The sequence below is a fragment of the Xiphophorus couchianus genome, chromosome 4 (assembly GCF_001444195.1).
Source record: "Xiphophorus couchianus chromosome 4, X_couchianus-1.0, whole genome shotgun sequence".
NCBI lineage: Eukaryota > Metazoa > Chordata > Actinopteri > Cyprinodontiformes > Poeciliidae > Xiphophorus > Xiphophorus couchianus.
Genome location: NC_040231.1, coordinates 8,951,041 through 8,977,392, shown reverse-complemented (window position 1 = coordinate 8,977,392; position 26,352 = coordinate 8,951,041). Strand labels below are relative to the sequence as shown.

Sequence of the window (26,352 nt, the reverse complement as noted above, 5' to 3'; positions counted from 1 at the left end):
TTTCAACAGTACAGCTATGACAAAAAATGGTAATCGCTAAAGAAGCTAACCGAGTGTTGTGCCCAAGCATATTAATGGGAAGTTAAGCTGAAGGAAAAAGTGGATTAGAGGAAATGACTGGACTATAATTTATAAAGAGGTGTGGAATCTAAATTGCTTGAAGTCTAGTGTAAAGTGACTCTACAGTCAATAATTTTGGCAGTGAGGTCATCAGCTGTTTGTCCAATAGCCTGAATAGAATCTATGAGGGATCATGAAAAGGGAGAGGCACCAGATCACAGAATAAATGGGTGCCTTAGTAATGACATTTTCCACATTACCTTCCATGTGAAGAATGTCAATGACGATCTGCAGGTGTAATTTGCATGGTGTGCACATCATGTATTAAAAAACTTAATAGGTTTTACGTAATGTTAAACGAAATTATGGGTTTTACTTTTTTTCAATACCTTGAAAAAACGTCTCCCACCTATTATATTGTTTTTAATCCATTTTTGAGAGCATATAAATCGTATTCCTGCCTCAATTTTATGTTTTAAGCGTAAAAAAAAATCATAAATAATGTCAGATTTAAATGAACAGGAATATGAATTAAAAATTTATTTTCCGTATTTGATTTACATAGAAAGAAAAATATGAAATCTGAGTTTGTTATGTAATAAATATATTGAAAAACCCCCGTAAACTGTTTGTTGCGTAATAGGTGTATCCCCGCCCCTATCCACTTGCTCGGCGCAGCCGCAGTAGCGGTGTGGACTCCGCCATCGGGGGAAAGGCACAGAGACTCTTCGACAGACAACCCTCGCACGTTTCTAACGTCTTTAACAGCAAGTTGATCTTCAAATACTGTTTTTATCACCTGACTCGCGCTCTCGTTTTAGTTACTGCGGATGAATTAGTTCGACCGCTCGCTGTATACCATTATTACCCAACCGCGTAGTTTTTTTTAGCCATAATTTAGAAGTAACGGTCAGTGGAGAACCTGAGCAGGCTAGCTAACGTTAGCTAGCGACCTGGCTAGCTGCACACGAGCTGAGCGCTGCTCAGTGGTGGGGTGGGGGGGCGGTTTGCCTACAGTGGCGTTTGATGGATCCTAGAATCGCCTGGTTTCAGCCAGAACAACGGGGACCCGCTAACAACCTGTGGATGCAGATTTGGGAGACGACGCAGGGGTTCGGGTATTTGCACGTCAATAGCAGCTACTCCACGGGATCTCAGAGTACTCCGAGCCTGAAACCAATCGTCAACAACGGGGTGTCGGGAGCCGTCCTTACTTACAGAAACGGGACGCTGGACTCGCACAACGGTGGTGGAGACGTCAAGACTCAGGGGATGTCTACCTCTGCGGGGGTTGGAGAAATGACGGAACAGCGGGACTTTATACCACTGGACACCAACAGCAACCACAACAACCGAGCCGCGGGCAGGGGCGGTGTCGGTGGAGGGGGGCAGCAGGGCAGCGGGGTTGCTGTGCTTTGGAGGGGACTCACGGACGGACACCCCAACAAAAGAAAGAGAGACAATAAAGCTAGCACTTTCGGATTCAATTCCAGTCTCTTGAACAATGGTTGCGGCTCTAACACGGAAAGATATGAAGGTTACACGGGCACGCCTTGGAAAGTCAGGAACTACTCTGAAGGAGTTGTGGGGTAAGAGTGAGTCTGTTGAAGTTTAATTTGGCTGCGTTGCAGGTGATCACCTGCTGCTAAGAGTGAAACTCTACAAATCAGTTTTCATTGTGTTAGCTCAGTGCTGGAGCATAAAGTAGTATGTTTACGATTAAAGGACAAGGGGAGAGGCTGTTCGTCTCACCCCACCCCACTGGCTTACTGCCACTTAATAGGTCAACTTTAGTTTATTTAGCTGGTGGAAAAGTGACTTCTGTTGAAGTTTAAATAGGAGACCTCTATATGTCTTCAGCTGCACTAACTATGAGAGATAGTGAAATTCACTCTTTAAAAGGGAAATCCCACATACAGAAGTTGAGTTAGTGACTAGTTGAGGCAGCTCTTAGAAATAATGCTGGCTTTCGACTAAGTTATATCTTTTGCTTCTCATAAATGGTGTATTTCAGGTAAGTTGACAAACAGCACTTCTCAAAATTTAAAGAAGCCACATATAAAATTAAACCTTTAAAGATATTGCATGGTTGGTTAACTTTTCACCAAAAAGTACACATACCATACACTACTGCTTGAAGTTTTTGTATGTTTCTTTACAGTAAAACATACAAAACTTAAAAAAAACTCTGCTGAAAAAAAGAAACTTCTTATGCTGATTTACATGCAATTGGGTTAACATTACAAGATGCACAAGAATGCAGTGGCATTAGTGAACACTATGGCAAGACAAGTGACTTGATGGACCAAGACATCGATTCAAATGCATCCAAGTTGCTTCCAAGTTTTATTGGGTTCAGACTTATATGTTTAATCCAAATTTTGACTCCGATGACCTCAGAGCCATCATGGACACTATCATGGATATCAAAGGTTGACAATGACAATAATCATGTTCAAAATGTTGCAGGCACAAATTTGTTTACATACTTTAAAAAAATTTCCATCAAACTTTATTCTGTCTATATTTGACACTGGTCAAAAAATTAAATATTGTTGGCATTCCAGTTGTATTACCTTCAGTAGTCTTACAATTTGCCAGTACAGTGGCATTGCCACTTTTCTTAGCTTGTAAAGAACTTTAAAAAACTGCAAACAGCAGTTTCTTGCTTTCTTGTCGTGTGTGTGGGTAAACTTTTTTCTACATTTGTAAATTGACTTTACAGAAAAGTCTGGTTTGTACCTTGAAACATTAGAGAATTTTCTGTTTTTTTAGCCTTTGCAGGCTAACATCTTAGTGCTTATTATGTAAAGAAAATATGGTGTAACATGGCTAACAATTCATGTTTATATCTGAGCAAGTCACATTCAAAGGAGCAGAGAATAATTAAAACTCTTTAATTATGTTTCTCTTGTTGAGAGAAACATAACTCTTTCATGTTGAGAGATTGACAGCATTAGAATGCACATTAAGATGAGAAAATGACAGCATAAAAACTCTTAATGCATCACAGTATACATATGTTGGGTTAGGCGTTAGATACTTTTATGATTAGAAGTCACCACATTTAATCCTGATTTGATTGAGTTTTTGAAACAGTTTTGATAAGATTTAGGCCAACAATAGAAGAATTATATTTAAGTAAACAAAGGAACAGATCCCAGGCCCGGTGTTATCTGTATTGTTATTTTAACTAGTTACTACCAACGTGAATCATAGAATCTGCAGTTGTCTGTAGTTAAGCTCTCACTGCTTCTTCAATTTTAATTTTTGTATATTTTTGTTGATGTAACAATAATATTAGTCATGGGAATACATGATATATGTGTAACAAACTGCTAGTAACAACTAAATGCAGTATAACAAATTATATATTTTTTGAAGTTGTAGAGATGGAGACTTCACTGAATCATCATTTGAGGTTATATCTGTTATGCTGATATAGTTCATAGGTGAGTTTTAAAAGACAAAAAATAAAATAAAATAGGAATAATCAGTCTGATGAGCCAAAATAACGAAAAAGCCAATCTGCAAGGGAAGGCGGGGTTCTTCAGAAAGACTGAAGAATTATTACTAAGGACCACTTTGAAATGTAATAAAGTATGTGCTTGTAGGCAAAACGTAAAGAAATGTGAAATGGCTTTAGGCCTTTCATGTTGAGAGATTGACAGCATTAGAATGCACATTAAGATGAGAAAATGACAGCATAAAATCTCTTAATGCATCACAGTATACATATGTTGCTTATAGTAGAAGAATGGGGAAATCCCCTCACTTTGGGTGAAATTAGTGTAAAAGTGATCTGACATAGATGTCGGTGAACAATGTAAGGAGAACAAGTCACACAAGAAGTAGATGGCTCTAGAAACAGTCTGGCTACAAGATTCCTAGCTCTACTAGATATTTGCTTTAGGTGGTCAGGGGAGAACTTTATCAACTAAGTTATCAATGGTTGAGGCACCACAGACCACTGATTTAAGCTCACAAATAGAGCTTCACTATATATCACAATGTCAGTGTGCACAATATTAACACAGCAAATCACTCATTGAAACTGTTAGCTTATAAACTCCCAAGTGTAAGCTTACACTTAGAATGCCAATAGGATATTCAGCTTGCTGGATGGAGTCTCAATGCGGTGGATGCCCGCATCTGACAGGTCAGAGTGGCCAAGAAGCAAGAGCATTAAATGGATCCATTAGAAGAACAGAATGGGAGTAATGGAAGTGTAGACTTCTTATAACCTGTGGCGATCACAAGTTTTTAGCAATATCACATTTGCTAAATATAACATTTTCCAATATCTTGCAACCCTATTTTTCTTTTAAACCTAGGGATGGACAATATATCACCTTCAACATCCACATTAGCCGATGTTTGTCATTTTTTAACATATCTGTAACGGTCCATTAAGTAAATGGACCAGTAAAACTGGGCTGATGTTACCAGCTGATATTTATTTCCGTCTTGTAGCTGTTTTGGATGGAGCTGATCATGTGGTTTTTGTTTGGTCAAGTGATTGTGATTCAGCACAGGATTATGGGATATATCTGCCACAACAGCAGCATTAAAATCGGATTCAACAGCAGCATTGAATCGACCCAAATTTGCATATTAGTGCATTCCTATTTAAAACAAAATATTGTTTCTATATATGCAAATATAAAACAGTTATGCATACAAATATGTATTTTCTATGAACTTGGATTGCTGAAATGGTGAAAACTTTCAGGTTTGAGGAACTTCTTTTTGAGCTTAGAGAGTGTGTCCTACCTCTCAAACTTACTGCTGCTTCAAAAACATTTTAATAAGGCTGCCCAGTCAACTTCTTTGCATATTTATTAAATCTTGGATAGTAATAAAAGCTTATTGCTCTAGATCAAACAAATCTTCAAGGAACTTTAAAGTGTGGCTTTTAACAAAAGAAAGTCTTAATGTAAAGTTGTAGTCTGTGATTAATAATGTGAAAATTTTATTTATGCTTAATTTTTGTTGCAACAGATCTTCTATAATATACTTTTATCATTCTGGATGACTTTTAGCATAACGTTTTGCTGTGTTTATTAACTTAGTTGTTTATCAATTAATCAATCAATCAAATTTTATTTGTATAGCACATTTCAGCAGCAAGACATTTCAAAGTGCTTTACATCATTACAAACACAGAATCACAATGCAATATAGAATCAATAATCAAAACAAAGCATTAAGTCAAGTTCCATCCATAAATTTGTAATTGATTACATTTCAAATACAATTCTAAACAGGTGGGTTTTTAGTTGAGATTTAAAAGAAGTCAGTGTTTCAGCTGTTTTACAGTTTTCTGGAAGTTTGTTCCAAATTTTTGGTGCATAGATGCTGAAAGCTGCTTCTCCTCGTTTGGTTCTGGTTCTGGGGATGCAGAGCAGGCCAGAACCAGAAGACCTGAGAGGTCTGGAAGGTTGATACAACAACAGCAGATCTTTAATGTATTGTGGTGCTAAGCCGTTCAGTGATTTATAAACTAACAACAGTATTTTAAAGTCTATTCTTTGAGCTACAGAGAGCCAGTGGAGGGACTTTAAAACTGGTGTTATGTGCTCTATCTTCCTGGTTTTAGTGAGAACGCGATAGTGTTATAACTGTGGAGAATGTTTTCATGGGTGCGGCGCTGAAATAAACATTTTTCTCTCCTCTTCCTCACGGTTAAACATGTGGAGGCAAGCAGAACACAAGAGTGAAGAGTTCAGCCTTTGGCTGATTCTCATTTATAGTAATATGGGAGCTTTGTTTGCATAAGGACATTCTTTACTCATAAGCTCTGCTAATACCAGAACCTTAAGCTAACAGCTGGGATCATACTCAGCCATCACTGATGGCCTTCAGTACTCAGGCAAATCATGATGTCAACACAGTCTGAGACATTGCCACATTATTTTAAAATGAACTAGTGATGACATACAGTATGTATGTGAATGTAAAAACAAACTTTGCTGGGTTAGAAGTGATATTTTTTTGGTAAGGATATGAAAGAACTTCAACAGTTGGGATGAACAGTGATAAAACATTTTTAGATGAATGAAGAAAATAGCTACAGACAAATGACAATCTTGCTACTTCAGACGTTACATTTTAGCTACAAGGTGTTAGTAAATGAACTACAAACCTGGCATATGCCACAAAATGGCACAAGGCATAAATGAAAATGTCCTGTTTCCAATTATTTTTAGCTCAATCTGAACATTGTATTTAATACAAAATATAAATATAGAATTTTCCCAAGGAGAACACAAGACTGTGGAGTTGAACCGTTTTGGGTTGGGAGTAAATGCAAATATCATTCATACATGACTGAGTTTGCTATTTACAACAACCAAAAAGGGTGACATGGGAGTAAGTTAAAATGCGCTTCAGCAGGACAGTTTGTACTCTATATTTGGCCATGTGGCTTTGCTAGTGAGGCAAAGGCATTAGCTTATTTGTGTTTGACTCTCTGCCAGGCTTTCTGGAACTGGGAAGGTCCAAGTAAGCAGCCTGATTCATGATGGCAATGGATCAGTGTTTGCATGCTCCACACAGCTCGACTTCCTCTGAACAAAGCCAACCCTCTCGAGAGACAAACCTTCGCTCCCTCTTCCTCTTCTGACCAATCACATTTGGAGCTTGAAGGGAGGGCTTCCACCTAATTTTCTAGACTAGTGATTGGGGTTTTGTTTAGATTCTTTATATGGACACAGCGAATCTCTATCCTGAGAGAGCTATGTCCCCTTTTTTTTCTTGCTGATCCCAGTTTTCTAATTTAGTGTGTCTGATTGTAAAGATGAAACAAAATGTCCCACTGATTTATCCAATTTATGAACTTTTTTTAAGTAATATTTATAGTTCTTTTTAAATTTGCAAACAGGCTTAGAGTGATGCAAGAGAAGGTTACTGCAAATGTAATGAAAAGTGTGGTTAATTGTTCAGCGATGAAATGCTCCAGAGCAGGGTTTTATTGCCTTGTTATTGTTGCTTTTTTAGAGATTTATGACACCCAGCAGGTAGCACCTCTGCTTAAAGCTGTTTTATTAAAAACCTGCTTAACACAGCGGCTGCAGTATTTAACATCTGTTAGGCCCTCCTGTGTTTCCTTACTTGCTGTCTGGTGTTTAGAAAATGTTGGAACATCAGAACTGCGGATCAATCTGGCCCCTAAAACCAGCGCAGGTAGACCACTCCCCATAACCCTACCTTCAAGTGTGTAGTGAAGAATATGTCTTCCTGCCCAGAGGAAAGTCATTCTGTAAACCAGACTTTTGTCACTTTGCAAAACATCTTTTTAAAAACTGGTTGTTGCAAGGAGCTACCAGTGCTTTATACTGTTTCTGTTTATCAAAACTGGTCGAATGAGGAACACCATGTGAATCATTGACCAGAATTTGATGCCCATGATTCAGTATTTTCTGCCAATTGGTAGCAGTTGTTTAGTTCTGTTGATGTCAATGTGAAGACATTCTCTACAACAAATTGGTTGCTTTCTTCTCATATTTGCAGTATATTCAACATAAAGACATGTTTAAAAATGCTGCAAACTTTATGAAGTTCTGCTTGGCACTTTATTGTGTTGATTTGGCTTTAAGGCAGCACAACATCAGGAAAAAATATGAGTGTGATTTTTATCATGGAATATTGCTGTAACCATAAGTTACTATTATTAACCCAGATTATCCTAATTTTTACTTGAGTTCTCACCACAACTTTCATAATGTAAAAAATCCTCTTATTTGCCAAAAATATTGTAGAAAGGCAGTAGTGCTGAAACAATTAATTATATTAATCACCATGAATAGATTATTGAAATCAATTAATCATTAATTTGAGTATACAAACTTATGCCATTTGCTGAGAGAATAACATACTAATTGCAGGAATTAAGGCAAAACTTTACAAAAAATGTACATTTTGCATCTGGGACAAATTCAGAACTCCGCAAGTGGCATAGTTTTAGCTTCACCCAGTTCAAATTCTATAAAATATTTTTGATTTAAGCACCTTTTGCTATCCAATTAGTAATAGGTTAATCCAAAAATAATCAAAAGCCCTTAACTACAGCTCTGTCCGAATTCAGGGTCTGAAAGACGGATTTGTAGGCTGATTACGTCATAGCATGGCGACAAGGCCTGTCCAAATTCGAAGACTCCTTCACATGCGGCCTCCAAATGCATCCTTCTTTTTCCCCATATTTGAAGGATGGGTCCGGTGTATCCTTCACGACCCACCATATTCCATAATTCATTGTGGGTCCAAACTGGGCGTTCGGGCAGAGCGACAGTGGCAGTGAAGAGCGGCAAATAATTTTGTTATATTACACTTTAAATGACACGTGATTTTGTACAACTTTTTTAGGCGAGAATGTAAGTGTGCAAGTCTGAAATATCTGCTCGGTTCACCAAAACATTACCTGCTCTGACATTTTCGGACATGTCTCTCCAGCTCCCCCTTGCCAGCTGCAAGCTGGCCTGGCGCTCCAGGTTCGGTATACTGTAGGAGAACGCCTGACTCCCGGCACATTGTTATAAAAACTCCCACTAGCTTTCCCCAATGAGTGGAAGTTAAACATCGATATTATTCAGACAGATAATATCTAGTTGTAAGATGTTTGGTCTACTAAAGTATTTAATTTATTCCTGAGCAAATCGGTTTGATTGATTAAAGTTAAGCCTTCAAACATACTAGTTTTATTTGACTGTAATGGCTTAATTTAGATTTGGAGAGTATTTGAAAATGAATAATTTGCTTACCGGTATATTTATTCCTGGTAGAAATGTGCAATACATGTTTGAACATTTTAGAATCAAACCAACAGCATTTCTCTTTCGGTTTTAGTTTATTCACGGCCTTGGAAGGACCCGAGCTATGTAGACCGATTCTTTGAAGTATGCAAACCTTGAATTCGGACACAGCTTATATTGAAAAGTAGAAAGGGCTGAGCTTTTCACATGCTGTTAGAAGTATTTTTTACCTGCATCCTATGCTATAAATTATCAAGCATACACTGCTATATGTTTGTTATTGTATTTTAATTAAAAAAAAGTGATTAAATTATTTGCATTTTTGTATGCATTTCCAATCTTGAATAAAATAATCTTAAATGAAAAATAATGAATACACTAATTGATGGCCAAAATAATCGTCAGTTGCAGCCCTAGCAGGCAGAGATCAAATGCATGGCACCTGAAATATTGGAGTATTCCAAATATTGCATCCAAGAAGCCATTTATTGTAATTATTGATATAGCTCTGACTATTCACTACTCTGTAGGTGCCATATTTTCAGGTTGTTATATCTGAAATAAAGCCAAAAGGTGGATTCTTTCATTTTCTTTGTTTCAGGGTTTCTGTGAGGTATTAAAAAGTCATAAAACACTTTAATGTAGAATCATCTCATTTTCTAGCCTTAAAATGTCCTAAATCTGTCCATACTTTTCCTGATTTTATTATTGTTTCTGCTCAGGAAATTACAATCAAAATATTTATGTTCCCTTATCTACTTCCAGTACTTTAAGGAGACTGTATATTTAACAAGGCTGGGCTTGGGAAAACATTTCCCAGTTTGGCTCTAAAAGCAGAACTGAAAAAGTTGCCATCAGGTTTGCCTTCATTGTTTCACTGTGGAGTTTCTGAGCCTCAATTGGTAACTTGGGCGTCTTCAGTCAGAAGTTTAGCGGGTCATTCCTAACCCTCTGTGTGGATTTAACTTTCAGGAAGATGCTGAAACCGTTTCAGCTTAATGTGAAATGTTTTGCTAGTGCTTTTCTGTCAGCCTGTTATTTGTTGGTTCATTTCAAGACTAAGATTAGCCTGCTGCTCCGCTCACAACACAAACCTCTGTCACCAACATTCATCAACATGTGTTCTTCTGTGTAATCAGAGCTGTTCGGCTCTTTGATCCAACAGTTGGCATCCCTGATCGTTGATTGATAAAAAATTAATGGATGTGTCATCTGTACGGTACTGCTTTTGTTTGGGGTTGTCCTCATTTTGTGAACCAGTATTTAATGCATGGCAACCCTGGCAGTTCAAAGCTGCTGTGGTGTGTTGGAGGTTCAATAGGTACAGCAGTGTCACATAACAGCTTTGTTGTAGAGTTTGGCAATGCCTAAAAATGTAAGCCTTTGTGAAAATAGGGTCATGATGTCAGTACACTTTCTAGGCGCCAACACCTAATTTTTTAATACTAGTTTGAGTAAATTGCAACTTGGGTAACTACAGCTAGAGCAGTCATATTTATTAGGTGTTTCTTTGTATATAAGTATAACTTCTTAGTGTATATAATGCATTTTAAATTGACAAGTGATGCTAGAGAAAATGGATATAGAGTGCCTAAGGATTTTAAGAACATTAGCTGATCATGAGTCCATTTCTACTTAACAAATGGCTCACATTTCTGAGGCTTTTCAGCACTGCCCAACCTGTTATATGTTTGGCCTTTAGCTTATTTGTATTTTCAAAGTTTGAGCCAGCTTTTCTTCATTCTTTCTTACTTCATTTACCTCAAATTTTACCCGGCCTTTCTGACGCCTTTGAACGATTCAAAGAACTAATCTAGCCTTCCAGACAAGGTGTTGCACAGTTTTCATACAGAAGCAAAGCAGGAATGTTGAAGGTCCTGCTAACTTGTTTTGTTTTTTTTGCACAGGATTGTTCATCAAGTGTCCACCATTCATGATTTGTGGTTAGATTTTAAATCTTAACGCTATTGAGTGCCAAACAGGCTGTCATTTGTCTCTGGTCAAGAAACAACCTGCTTGTAGTTTAGCTTAATTTATTTATAGAAATAAAACTAACCAGATCAGGCTATCTAATTCCAGCTATTTCAGAATGAAATGTATTGGTGAACATCTCAGTTGTGTATTAGTTTTAGTGACCTGTTATCAGTATGTGCTGTTTTACTGTTCAAAGGACTAGATTGCAGGGTTATTCATACACTTTAAACCAAGAGTAGATGTGATAGTTTGTTTCGATTAGAAACCACTAAGCAAAAAGAGATGATTTGGGTTTTCTAGCACCATTTTAAGGCATAAATTAGCTAGTTAGTTTGTAGAAGGCTATCAAATCAGAGTAATTTTAAGGAAACCATCTAAAAGGAAGACTTGAGATTAAATCCATCCATATATAAGACATGTTTAATTTTTTAAAACTAGCTCACAAAACTAGGAGTTACAAAAGATTGGGTACACAACAGCTAAAAAGAGGCACATTTTTAACAATATTACTGGGAAAGACTTGGAAGTCTCCCTAGAGACACAACTGTTTCAATGATTCTGTAATCTGTACAGGATTTTCCAGTCCATGTTTGACTAATACTTGTCTACATTTAAGGTGGCTCAGATGCCAAGAAAGCATGGTAAAGATCCCCTTTTCTGTGAATTCACCAATGTTTAAAAGACTTAACATTCAGTGTAGAATTACCTTGTAGCAGTTTGATCTGTTTAAGTATTTTAGATTTTTAAGAAAATTGGAACTAAATGATGAAAGAGCTTTTAGTTTAGCTCTAGCAGGAACCTCTGAAGCAGATGCATAGTAATGTTTACCCAGTCTGTATTCTCACAGAGCATACACATTATTCATATCTCTGGAAACATCTCTTTTCTGAGTACCCAGCATGTTGCCAAACAAATGCTCCTTCGACGCCTTACCAACCAAGTGTTGTCGGCCAGCCTGCCAGGCTGCTTTTATCAGCCAACCATCACCAAGATAAGACTTCCTTTTTACTTCAGAACTGTCAGGATTGCGCATCATGAGACATACTTCACAATGATGGGAACTACTGTTGTGTTTTAAGACTATGGAGAACTCGTAGCATGCTACCTTCCTGCTCAAAACATAATCAGGTTAACGTGAACATCAAAAATGATGCTGCATGTTTGTTCTTTGCTCTATGATTACAGAAGAAGCTACACTATTATTGTCTAAAGGTGTGGCTCGGAGAATTGTGTTAAGCTTCTTCTAAAGTACACATTAACTAGGGCCAGACAGTGTAGTTGAAAAACTTAACACGATGTAAGCATTTATATCAATATAATTATTGACTTTTTTTTTGGTTTGAAATATCTGAAATACTTTCAAACTAGAGATGTTATCTTTCCTGTTTTGTCCACAGTTTTCACTCCATGTGTTGTTTATTTTTAAGCTGTTATGAGGCACAGTGGCAAAACCTGTAACTCCTGCTGTGCAAGTGACTTAACAGGTTGTTGCTAGGTAACCAAATACTGAGTTAGTTGATGCCACTTATCTTGCTATCTAGCTGGCAGTGAGAGGTTGAGTGGCTAAAGTATTTCCTCTGGCTACATCCCCTAGAATGCTATGGGGTTCTGGATCAGAGTTCCATGAAATTGAATATCCCATCAGACAGATTATCTGTTCATATTGATCATGTATCTATCACAATATAACAGTTCAGTACATTGCCTCCTAGATGTTTTGCCTTCAAGTAGTGAATGTGTAAGATGACTGAAAAGTACAATAATTTTTTTTATTGTTCTAAGTTTGCAAGGTTTGAGGATTCCATATGAGATCTTATTACTTTAAATTGAACATCTTAGATTCCTTTCTTTTTAATCTGCATATAGAATACCACACCATAAGATCGTTTTTATTCATTTTTTAAAATCATGAGGAGATTGTCTGAAGTGCAGTGTTGTAATAGATGTGCAGTGAAAATGTTTTCCTTCTGCTTCTGTAAGGTTTTAAACGGCTCTTACTGAAGATTACATAACTTTACTACAGCAGTATGGGATTAACAGATAAACAGTGCCAATGTGCTCTGAAGGCAGGCTTCACAGCTACGATGTAATGTGATCCGTAAAGGTGGAGCATGGGTTGCTCCTATTACATGAGGACAAGGGAGCTGTCGTTGCCTGTTTCCTGTGAAATGAAACCTACTGATTGTGGAACTCCCTCCCTTCCTCCCTTAGACTGTCTGTGGTCCAAACAAAACATTTTAAATAATACACACAAATCCTCTGAGTTTAAACAACAAAAAACACATAGTTTTTATATTTTAAAATTGTTTACATTACAATTTTTATTTAAGATGCATTAAAAGTTTTCTCTGGTTATTTGTAAAACTAGGTAGATTCATGTTCATTGCTCACAGAATGGTAAAATGAGTATTTGATTGGTCTGCAGATATTTTGCCTGTTTGGAACTAACCAAGCAGATTGCTTGTGAGCCATGAGAAGTTGGCATGCGCTTTCCCTCTGCTCTGAATCACAATGAACAGGCAGGTCAGTGCGAGTCTCCCAGCTTTATTCGGAGCTGCTTGGAGCTCAGACAGAGTGCAGCCCTCTGTTAACAAGTAATAATGATAAGAAGAACCTGTTGCTGCATAATTGTTGTATAATAAAAACATGTCACATTTTTAACATCAGGGATTGTAGTCACACCCTGACGCTCCCACTTAAGATGAAAGGTTGACAGCTTGGCAGTAGCGACTTAGTAAAATCAGGTGTTAACCTGTTTGATGTTGCATATAAAGTTTTTTTTAATGTTTTATAGCTCTGCCTTATACTTTTAAAATGTAGATTTTCATATTTGATTTTACTGCATTTTCAAACATTGGCAACTCATCCTCAGATATTGGTGCAAGTTAACGTGGTGGCATCAGGTGGTTGCTGCAGAGCGCAAACATCGCCAAGTTGTCTGGATGCCTGAACGCATTGAGATGCTGCCATGTGACTGGCCCTTCATGTATCTGATCAAGTGTACCTAATAAAGTGGCCAGTGAATCTATATAACATCTAAATATTCTAGCTCAAATGCAGCACATTAAACTTGCAGATGTTGTAAAGGCAAAAAAATAATCACCCAACTTCTAAGAGCAAATACTTTTGCAATGTAGATTTCAGTTGCTAGGTTTCTTTTACTCTGAAATGAAACCACTGTGTGTGTATGTGCGCGCGCGTGGGTGTACGTGTGTGTGTGTATAATGGGGGTTAGAGTCTGCAGTGTTCATTGAGGAAAGAAGCATCTTTAAAGCTAAAAGTTTTGTTGGAGCCAGAAGCAACATGATGGGACTGTTCCATGACAAAAACAATAAATTATCTCTGTAACCGTTGATATGTGGTCATATTTTGAAATGGTTTCATATGATACTTTAACTTATGTTTGGTAAACCTAAAAGCCTGGCAGGTCATTTTTGCATCCTTTGAGCCAAATATTAAACATAAAAACAGGCCATCTATCTGATGACTAAATCTTGTAGACAAAGTTAACACATATAATTCAGTTTTCTTTTAAATTAAAATCAAAACTGTTTTTCATGTTCCATACTGAATAAAAACTCACTTACTTAAACTTTGCTGTTTTGTTTTTGTTTTTATTACATTTTTAGAGTAAGTTGGAGAGTGTTGTTCTCAAATGTTCTAACTTGTGCATTGCTCCAGGCCTCGTAAGCTAAATCATGCATGTGTAATGTTAATATGAGTCGACTCGTCATTGAGTTCACTTGTTTGTTGCACATTACCTGGAAAGATTGAGAGGTAAAGGCAAAGTGCTGAATGACAAATTAAGTATCTGATTTATTTATCTGAGTCTCTTTAACTTTGTGCAGGCTGTAAAACTCTCTGGCCTCTAATGATAGCAAGGCAAACATCTATAAAAGCAACACACTCATGGTTATCAATGCTTGTCAGTTTTAACTAGAAGCCTGTTTAATTTTGCTGTTGTATTACTTCATAGTTGTGTAGTAGTTTGAAGTCTTATGAATTTTTCCACCAAAATTTTTCACTTAATTTCTATTTAGCTAACTATAGGAACAGAAAAAGCCTGTGAGAAAACTCCTAGGGAGCAAAATGCACAGTGCTCTTAGGGTTATAATCCAAACAATCTGTGTTTATAGCTTTATAGGTTTTTGACATGTCCAACTCTGTGATATACATCGCTTCTGTGTCCTTATTTCACTCACACCACCGACATGTCTGGCATATTTAGAAGGCGTAACGAGCCTGTTTTTTAGTCCTTATGGCTGTTTTTGTGTTCTTGTTTGACCGCCCACACAGGCTTGCCCCTGCATTCATGAGCATGTAGCCAAAACTGCTCAGTGAAAAGGTCAGCGCATGTGGGCACAGCGACCCGTCCCAAGGACAAATGTGGAACCCTTCTGTTGCGAGCGTCTCTCGAGTCCAGATTCTTGTTGACATTACATGAGGACACAGTATGGGTCCTTTTTTGTTTTGGTTTAGCCTGGTTCTTTTTTCAGAATTGCACAAATGTCTTTGTACAAGAGAAGTCTTTGTTTCCCGTTCCCTAAGGAGAGCCGCTGTCTGGTACAAAAGCATTCTTATTTTCTGTAATATTAACTTCTTAGTCAGTCAGTGAAGCTAATCTAAACAAGTATTTGTTGGAAAAGCTATTTTTCTAGGAAATAAGTGAACTGGTTTTATGGATGTTCATAAATCTTTTTACATTTTTTAAATATATCATAGAGGCACTTTAGTTTTTTTCATATTAGGGGTTTTCTTTAACTTAAGTAAAACAAACAACTTGTTTGTTTTGATTTTTCTCTGTTTGGAAGAAAAACTTTTCCAGAAAGGGAAATTTATTTTATATTTTCTTTTACTTGTGAAATTTAATTATATTTACTTATTGTCCCCATGAAGAAATAAAATGGTCCCAGTTATTATAAACCAGTTTGAAAATTAAAAGTCCAAAGTCTTCAGAATGCCAAATATGATGAACTTGAATTGGAAATGGACAAAAATACTCCAGATTTCAGTCCTGCGTTGTCTCTTCGGATGTCCATCATGCATTGTGCTTGTGTTACTGTGCTGATTTAACAAATCCTTACAGTACATCCAAAGCCTATTTACATACAAAGTAGCAATACTGGCAGGCACCCACTGTACCGCTGCATGGTGTCGGCAGAACACTATGCGATTTGACACAGAAGTTTGATGAAAACAGTTGTAACTTTGGTTTAAAATTAAGAAAATAAACTCAAATACTGTATACTACAAATGCTTAAGTTGACAAATTATTACTGTTAACATCAGCAATTAACTTGACTTTGTCAGGATCACTCAGTGTCTGACTCTTAGCACCCACTCTCTGTGAGGGGCTCGGAAGAGGAGAGCACAATTTCTGTGAAACACAGGAAGGCAGCTCCAGTTGCATCAGCTTAAATCAGTGTCTCATTTTGAGCGGTGCTGCATCTGTTATTGCCAAACATTTAAAGTTCCCGTTTTGTGTTTCGAACTGTGAACACATGACTGTTCCTCTAATGTGTGTCTGTTTTCACCTGCCTTCACTTCTGTCACTAAAGTGTGCTTCCTTTTCCTCTGTGTGTTTTGCAGCTTGCACGAGGAAATCAAGGATTTCTACGAGTACATTTCCCCACGTCCAGAGGAGGAAAAGATGAGATTAGAGGTTGTGGACAGAATAAAGGGAGTCATCAAGAACCTTTGGCCCAGTGCTGAGGTAAACCTCCCCCTTTTTTTAATGCTGCAATTGCCCTCACCTGCTTGTAGCAAAGGAATAAAGTGAGCAGTTTGAACCATTGGTAACTTATTAGCGCTGATACAGTTAAGTACATTGCCCAGGCTGCACAAGTTGACAACACAACTCTCAATTACAACAGCCTACAGTGCTGTCAGGTTGAATGTGCTATCAGGCCACTAGCAACAAATGTCCTCTGACTCTTTATCTCTCTGCGCCACAGTTCTGTTTGGCTCAAGCTATCAGTACCACCTCAGGCATTATTGCATTTACTGACTTTGATCTTGCTGATAGAGCAGCAGGTTTCTAAGTGTGTCTGCTCTGGGCCTAAAATAGGAAGTGCAGTACTCTTCCAGTCTTGGACAGCTTTGTGTCTGTGTCGATTTCTCATCACTGGCAGCAGCGGCAAATGTGACTGTCCAGTTTTCACAGTGCTTGCTTAACTCTTAACTGTCAACCTGAAAACGCTAACACGTTATCCAATTAGTCCATGAAGACACTGGCAGTTAAAGAATGAACTTGTTTACATACATGTCTGCTATTCACTTTGCAAACTGACATCATAAACTGCTGAGTGTGGTATAGCAATGATAAGATATGTTAGCTCTACTAATGCAAATTAGGGGTAGCAATATGGGCTTAAAGTTATATCAGGATATTTTGTGGTACTATTGTGATAACAATAAAAGTGATAAGATTATTGATTATTTCTTTAGGTAACAGTATGGTTGTGACTGCGTGACACAGCATTCAAAGCCCCACAAGCACAAATAGTGCTACTAAAAACACCTGCTTGTAATAAGTTGATTTAGGACACCAGTCACAAAGGAAGTGATTTGTGTCACTAAAATGCGCACATTTACTGCATTAAAAAATTTATTTGTATTTATCAATACTCTTTCAGTGAACAAACAATGGAGAAACATTGCAAAATTAACAATGCAGACTATACAAACTGTTTTAGTTTTTTTTATAATTAAAAGATCATTAATTGGAATTTATTGTGATAACAATAAATCAAGTTCTTATAAGAAATTTTATCACAATGAATAATAATTGATATGATAAATTTGCCTGAAGGATTACTGTAGTTTCCGGACTACAGGTTGTTCTAGAGTGCAAGTTGCAAAAAAAAAAAAAAAAAAAAAAAAGGCATCATGAAGAGAACAAAAACTGTGCCATTGTATTGTGACTGAGAGGGGAAATTCTAAAACAAGAAATTGAACATTTGAAATATATTCTAAGCTGATTAATTAAAGTAGAATTTTTGTTAAAAAGTTTTGGAGTTTAGGAAAATTTACTTTTAAGGGCTAATTTGAGAGGAGAGATAAAAATAAGAAATTCAAAGTTTCAGAACCAGTGGCTTCACAAACCAGAACCTGCCCAGAAATGTCTGCTGGCTCACTCACAGGACCAGCTTAATGATTTCAGGTGATCTGTTTCCACATTCCCATTTCTTGACTTGTCTGATGGGGAGATCTCAGCACAACAACTTATTGTTCAAACCAAAAGGTCACTGAGACAGGAAGGCAGCTGGTTCTGTAGTCTTGTTAGATGTCCATTGTTTGAATTCGTAACCTGGTCATATGACAGAAACGGAAAGCAAAAATCATACAGCGCAAACAAACTTCCATTCCAACTGAATTTCAACATGTTTATTAGCATTTTTGTAGTCAGGCAGAAGTTCTGGAATCAAAAATGGGGAATAGTGTAAGCCATATAGACTTTTTTTTCTACTACATTCTTGGATTAAATATGGATTATGTAAACCTCTTCTTACCTAAAACTGGATGGATGTGGCAAAATATGAAAGCAGTTGTTGTTGGTGAAAGATGATATCTGAGTTGTTGTGTTCACTACGCTATGATGCATTACAGCTGGGTTGAACAAGGTTGCCCTAGACCTGGTACTGAATGACTGTCGGTTAGAGACGAGACACAACACTGCTAACCTTTGTCACCATGCGCAGTTACGTCACAGTTCATGGAAGTCTGCTGGACTCGGTTTCATTCACAATCAGCTAAGGGTCTTTACATGTGACTGAGCTGTTTACTAGCGTGTGCTAGTATGTGGTGAGGTGGAGAAGAGGTTTAGGGGAGTAGGGTCAAGGCTTAGGTCTATTTGTGCACTGTGACATGGGTGTTTCAAAGGAAACAAGAATATTTTTGTCCTCCCAGTAGCTTGCACATTAAGAGATTAGTGGATTTTTTTTGTGGTAAAACATCCTGATAATTTTGGTTATCATAAGAAAAAAAGACACAAAACAGATTCTGCTGTATATTTTTACATTAAATATTTCTTAAATCTTTATTTCCCTTTTTCTCTCTGCTGTTTTTATACCATTTCAAAATCAGGTTTTGGTAGACAGGAGCAAACTTTAGTTTGCTCATATCTTAGCTTATTAGAAAGACCTAACAGAAAATTTAGAAAAATACAATATATCGAACAGTATTTTATGTGAAATGATACTGTCCTTATTAAAACCAAATATTGCCTACATAGAAAGCAATTTTTTCTTTTTTTTTTCTTTAGGTCCAAGTGTTTGGGAGTTTCAGCACTGGCCTTTACCTGCCAACAAGGTAAGCTAGAGTCAAATTTATGCAAATTCTTCTCTCAGACCCTTCCAAAGCTGAGACTTGTCGTTGACTTTTAACCAAATCAGTTTTGCATCTCAAAGAATTAACTTCTGTAGTAACAAACAGGGTTAGAGGTTATAATGAGAATGTGAGCTGAAGTTGATATCTGCGGCGTATTTTTAGTTGAACTTTAAAAGCGGAAAGATCGTTCACAGAATGCATCTAATTTTTTTCTCATTCATTGCTTTACGTCTGCATCAGTTCCGTGGCCTTCCTCTTTTTTTCCATTTACTGAGCAAAATGTGGTTAAATCAGCTGCTCCTGACTTGATCACAGACTGATATATCTCTAAAGACACATGCATTCATCAAATGTCTTGCATTTCTGCAAGCAGGGGGAAAGCTGAGTGTTAGGGCATTTGCCCAAAGGTTAGTGAATATTCTGATGATTGAACACGTCAAATGAACACATAGGTTTAGTTTAAAAATATTTATTTAATACTTACCTAGAATAACTTGTCAAAAATATGCTAGAATTTCCTACTGCCATTATCTATCTATCTGTCCTGCATGTGCTACCGTTTCTGATTTAAAAAAATATTCCTAGAGTGGCCTCTGCTGGTAAGAGTCTACTAGAAGACGATAATTGCTCCGCCCTTCATCCACAGTTATTTATGTGGAATCTGGATCTGTGGCAGGTTACTGGATTAAGCAATTTTGTTCTATTGCAAATATTTTATACAGTTATTTAATGGTATCAAAATACAGATCATTTATTACTTTATTACAACATATCTGTTTATCTGTTTGGCTCTTATTTATCCTGGCAGCTTTCACAAACAGTTTTGCTTTTAATTTTGCAGATGCTGACAGATTTCACTAGTAGCTACAGAAGAAAGTTGCACATTTTCTCCACAAGGGGGAACCAAACCTTCACTCGTAACTGTAGTTCTGTAGTTCGCAGGAGATATTTAAAGTGTCAGGCAGAAGTAAATTGAGGATAATGTATACTTGTTAAATCTATTAAAAGGTACAACATTGTATAATGAGTTTTATTTTTTTTACAAGACTTTTTTTTTCTTTTTTTTTTTTATTACCTTTTTCTTCATAGCAGAGAGGGTTCTCAGTTTATGTATTTTTTTTAGAGTTTCCGGACCATTTCATCAGTGAGAGATCATAATCAAACATAGAAAGTGCTTTCCCCATATTTGGCTCTGATCGGTGAACTGCAGGTTCATTAAATACATAACTAAATTCTCCCACTGTTTCCAGTCTGTACACTCATTAACTAGCTGCATGTACAGTATTTTAAAGTGCTTTTTAAATGGCAAAATAGATAAGGCTTAAATGGATTAATCTTATGATTCCTTTGTTTACTGTTGGATTTCCCTCTATCGGAGATCATTTAGTGTATTTTTCATTCCTTAAAATAAAAAATCAGACTCACTTGAAGTTTGAATAAGCAAGATAGACCTCATAAACAAAGCATAAATCAGTGTTATGATCAGTGCATCTGTAGTATAATACAAGACTACTTTATGATCTTTTTATATCTTCTGTTTGTTAAACTAAATATAAGCTTTACTCTTTCTTTCCTATAGTGATATTGATCTGGTGGTTTTTGGGAAGTGGGACACACTGCCTCTGTGGACTCTGGAGGATGAACTGCGAAAAAACAATGTTGCAGATGAGAACTCCATCAAAGTTTTGGATAAAGCGACGGTAACATTTCAGGCCTCCAAAAAAAGAAAAAACAAAACAGTGTGATCTTGTAGTTTGCATGATACTTTTTCTGACAAAAAATCTGGTGTGTAATCTAGATCTAACGTAAACATTTTTCCACTGTCTTTCATCGTGAGTTATTGTTTGTCTGTTTTTTTAGGTTCCCATCATCAAACTTACTGATTCCTTTACTGAAGTCAAAGTGGACATCAGTTTCAACGTGAATGGAGGTGTTAAAGCTGCTCGGCTCATCAAGGAATTTAAGGAGGTAAAATCTGCGGCGCTTTGCTCAGCTGTATCGCGGCTCCTGGATTCACTCATGCAACTTTTGATCACAAGTGATCAAAAGTTGATCAAGTGATCAAAAGTTGCATGAGTGAATCACAGGTGAATCACCTGTGATCAAAAGTTGGCAGGATTTTTATCACTTTTATCACAGGAGACATAGTAGGAGTTTTAAAATGATTCTGTCTTTTGGTTTCTTTGTCTATTCTGTCATTTGCAGAAATATCCTGTCCTGCCTTACCTAGTCCTTGTGCTGAAGCAGTTTCTACTTCAAAGAGACCTCAATGAGGTTTTCACTGGTGGAATTGGTTCCTACAGTCTCTTCCTCATGGCTGTTAGCTTCCTGCAGGTTTGTTTTGCAAATCTAGGGATTTTCATTTCCCACGTTCCTAATCCTCTCTTTACTCTTATTTGAATATTCACCTATTCATCTGCTTTTACTTTTTCCCCAGCTTCATAACAGGGACGTTTCTAGCCCCAACATAAACATTGGTGTTCTGCTAATTGAATTCTTTGAGCTCTACGGTCGCAACTTCAACTACCTGAAGACAGGCATCAGGATAACAGACGGTGGTTGCTATGTTGCCAAAGATGAGGTTCAGAAAAACATGATGGATGGATACAGGCCCTCTATGCTTTACATTGAGGATCCTCTGCAGCCAGGTAGGAACAGAAAACAACACAACAGAAACGGAAGGGTGTTGGAATTACCTAATTGACATGTTGTCTCCATCTTGTTATCAATAGACAATGATGTTGGCCGGAGCTCATATGGTGCCATGCAGGTGAAGCAGGCGTTTGATTATGCCTATGTTGTCCTCAGCCATGCTGTGTCACCCATTGCCAAGTACTACCCCAACAATGAGAATGAGAGGTAAGGTGCTAACAACAAACGTACTACTCATGCATTACAGAATACTCCTAAGTATTCTTAGAAGCTGTTTCCCTTAGCAGTCCTAATTTAAAGAGTCTATATTTGGAAATTAACTGTTTTTCTCACTGTTCCTAACCTCAGTATACTTGGTCGGATAATCCGAGTGACTCAGGAAGTGGATGAGTACAGAGAATGGATCCGAAAGAACTGGGACAGCCAGTCTCAGAATGATCGCTCTCTCAACAGTATGTATTAGTTGTACTTGTCGCAACAAAGATTATATCACTCCATTGATACAAGCTGCAGCTACAACATGTCCCTCTCGTTTTCTATAGGAAACGACGTCAAATTACTTGAGTCCAAACAGCTTGACGAGTGCAACAACAACTTCCCAGACGACGAAGATGTTGTGGTTCTTCCTTCTGCTCCTCACAGCAAGTCCTCTTCCAACACTTCTTCTCCACTCCCGTCTCTGGGCTCGTCTCCTTCCTCGTCCCCGCTGTCGCCGTCTTCCACATCCTCCAGCGATGCGGTCAGTTTCCATCACACTTAAATATCATATAATCAAAAGAATGAGCAAAAATAACTTGATTAAATATAAAATGCAGATTTCAAATGATGATTTAATTTATTAGAGGCAAAAGCTGTCCAGATGAAATGGGCCAATATAAAATCATTGATCTGAAAGACTGTGACAAAAAAACAAAGCAAAAGAGGTCACTAAGAAGGAAATGCTTCATGTAGATTTGTGTTGTTGGTGGTTTCCTTTAGGATTCGGATGGTACTCCATGCAAGACAGTCAAACAACAGCCTGTCCGAAACGCTAGCACACACAGAGAAAAATCTACGGTGGTCAGTAATCACCGCATACAGAATCACTCTACCAGCACTCCACCTGCAAGCAACAAAGGAGGAAAGGTATGCTTAGTCTCAGTTTTCTGTTATTATAAAGGGGTCAAGAGGAATAGTTCCATATTTCTCCAGGCTTTGTTTAAGTTTTTTCCTTGAATATCAGTGATTTTTTTAGAGTTCTTATTTTTGACCATTTGGAAAATTATTTAAGACACTGATTTAGCGAGTGAGTTAGTGGAATGAAACTGTGTCTTTAGGTATGCCCTGAGGTATGTCCTTCCACTGATTATTTTTGTCTTAAGGTATCTTAAGCAGTTGGCTTAGCAGTGAGACTACGTTTCTATAGTTCAGCAGCTACAAAAACAAACACAAATGGACTTTTTACTTACCTTAGATGCTCAGGTAAAACCCAATCCATATTGATATGGATGAATCTGTTAATGATCTATCCACATCTACAGTGATGTGATTGTTGCTTTCTGTGTCTACCATTCTTTGTAGCTGTAGCTAGTTATCTAAGCATCTCAATGTCTTTTGAACATTTTTAGGATTTACTCATCTTGTGAATGGGAAAATTGTCCCCTGATGGCATTTCCAGTTCTCCCACAGTTTAACAATTTCTGGCTGTCAGCTATGAAAACTGCCACACGGTTAGCTAAAAAAAATCTGAGAGCCAGTTGACTATAAATCAGTATATGACTGGCTTAGAACATTTATGCGTTTTTACTGATATTTAGTTTAAGAGTGAAGGTATTCGAACAAGGAAGCAGATTACGCCAGAGTAGACACATTCTGCCTATCAACAATTTCTGATTGGCTAATTTTTACCCAATACAAAATGAGTCACAGGGGAAAGCTGAATCAAAAACATTTAAAAAAAAAAAAATAGTGGTATCTGATCAGGAAGCCCTTTAGTGTCCCCGGACTATGATACAACTCTGGTTTAACCGTTGAGTTTCTGAGACAAATTTTTCACACACCTCAGTCAAATAAGCAGGTCATTAACCAGACAGTGAAGAACTTGACTGCATGGAGATAAAATAGGATATTATTCAGCCATTTGTTTCAGATGTGTTGAACCAGGAACACACAGTTTGTCTTTAGTTATGCTAAAGACAAACTCCCACCATTAACAGGTTGTCCTTGTAGGTCAGGACAGACTCAATCCTTGACCCTTTTTCGGACTGCGTTTGAAACCACTGTCCTGTCCTGCTTCAACATCTGATTGTTGCTTTGTCGTCTTATGTGGTTTTTCCAGGCCAGGATGTCTCGTTCCAACAACAAGAGCGGCCACCACGGCCAGCAGAACTCCTCCTTCAGCTCCAGAAGTCATCAGAGCAACAAGCCACACCACCAAGGGAACAGCAAGAAGAGGAAAAACATACGAGACTCTACACAAGAGGATCTTTGCAGATAGGGGTTTGTCTGCTCATCCGTGTCGTCACCGACAACCATCTCTCTTCTCCCCTCCCCACATCCCCTTCTGCAACTGACTATACTATCCCACTTCTGCTGCCAGAGGGGGAAATTGTTGGTTTGAAAACTTCTGCAGAATCGGTCACCCATTTTTATGGTGGCAGGTATTTTCTAGCAGAAATAGGAAAAAAAGTGTTATTGACCATAGGTTTAATTTCTTGGAGCTGAACTGAATCACAGACACTCTGCTTTCCAGCAGTTTTTACAAAGTAGTTATTCCTTCCCACAGCCAGCCTCTTGTGCCTCCTTCTGTCGAGGATTGAACAGGTTGGATGTCTGGAAACTTCACTGGAGCAACATCTGGAACTGCCGGCTGGAAAAAAAAAAAGGATCAAAACTATTGTGCAAAAATGTTTAAAAAAAAGTAGAAATTGCAAAATGTACAAAAATATAATGCTGAAAAACAAACATACACAGATTTTCTTTTAAAGCTGTTCACTTACAAATCAATCAGTAAGAGTGGGAAATAACTTATGCATGAGATTTTTTTCTGTTGGTTGATTCCACTGTTGGATTAATCTGTTTTGTTATGTCCAAACAGATTGTACAAAAATTTGTACAAAAACAAGCATATGCAAAAAAAAAAAAAAAATGTTAACACAAGTTTCATACGATGTTTTTACAAGATTTCCTGATTGAAGTCACAAACATGCACATCTTATTCCTGTTCCTGTTTGGCTAAAGCCAACAGGTGGTTTGGATCCCATTGCCAACGGAAATCATCAGCATCCACTTTTACTCCTGGTCCCTGTCTGATTGTGCTACTGTGTTAATATTTAGCCTTGAGAGAGCCAGAGCTTAGACTACATCTCCACAGATGACAGAAAGGAGCTCTGTCGCATCAAGCTCAGTAGCACTACCACACCAGTGTAAAGGCTTTAAAACTGCAGATTTAAATATATATTTGTGGTGATAATGGTTTTATGAAAAATCCTAAACTTGAAATGTGTCAACAGTTAAACTATGGGGGGTGGGGATAATCAGTTTATTTGGTAATCTACCTATTACAGAATCGTTTGTATTCGTTAAATGTATTTATTTTTTTATTAATTACATGAACATAGTATGGATAAATGTATTAACATTAGAGCCCATATCTTCAAGTCCTATTTTTTAAATAGAATACGTCATGGGAAGGTGGGGTGGGGTAGGAACAAGCATTCAGGTACAGTAAAATATCACCTTTTATTGTTTCTGCTAGACTTTTTTTTATTTCACTGATTGTTGAGTGACCAAGTTTCTTTTGATAATTGAAGAGACCATTTTGTAGGTCATATATTGAGAAATTTCTTTTAATTTGTGGCTGGTCTATCTAGACTAAAAAGGGAGCTTTTTTGCCTTTTGTTTGTTGATTTTTGTTGTTCAAATTTCTAAAATGTCATGGCTGCAAACACTTTACAAAATGTCAATTCCTTCTGTTCTGTTGCTGCAGTACAAAAATTAACCTGTAGATGGAGGTATAGCTCTAAGTCTTAATCTATACACTTTTGGCTTGTATACTGCATTTGAGTAGTTTATTTAACCTATCACTTTTTGTTATTGATTCTTTAAATGCTCATATCCCCACTGAATGGGCAGCTGCACACACAAACTCCCCCTTTAAGTTGAGTACTTGCTTGGAGGGAGTGACACACCAAAGCACAGCTCAGTCTCTTATTCTCACCCTGAAATGACCCTTAAATTTAAATAACCAGCAATAAGCATCACCTTTTATTCTCTTCTATTTTGCATGCCTAGACAAGCAAAAGCACATACAAGTCTCATTACTGCCCATTTCGAATTTGTGTTAAAAGGATAAAAGACAAACAGTTCCACCCCTCCTCACCAACCAGGGTTACAGTTGTGATTAAAATGCAGTATAGAAGCGGAGCAGGGCTTCTGATGGACAGATCAGGACAGATGTGAACCAGATTTGATGTGCCATCCGAATGTCCCCTCACCACCTCACTTTTCACTTCAGAAAGGCTTTGAACCCAACTGAACTCATCTAAAAAAAAAAAAAGGTTGTTCTTCTGCAGCTATTACAATTCATGCAATAAAAACATTACCATTA

At 37.4% G+C, this 26,352-nt stretch overlaps 1 protein-coding gene across 1 annotated transcript; it reads left to right on the top strand.

Annotated features, from left to right (window-relative positions):
* Positions 1-747: 747 nt before the first annotated feature.
* On the top strand, positions 748-26,352 carry tent4b (terminal nucleotidyltransferase 4B). Its single transcript, XM_028014634.1, has 12 exons — positions 748-1,649; positions 16,374-16,497; positions 19,048-19,094; positions 20,692-20,812; positions 20,973-21,080; positions 21,318-21,446; positions 21,550-21,760; positions 21,845-21,971; positions 22,113-22,216; positions 22,307-22,503; positions 22,743-22,889; positions 24,082-26,352. The coding sequence occupies exons 1-12, from the start codon at positions 1,087-1,089 to the stop codon at positions 24,238-24,240; spliced, it is 2,037 nt and encodes a 678-aa protein (XP_027870435.1). The 5' UTR covers positions 748-1,086; the 3' UTR covers positions 24,241-26,352.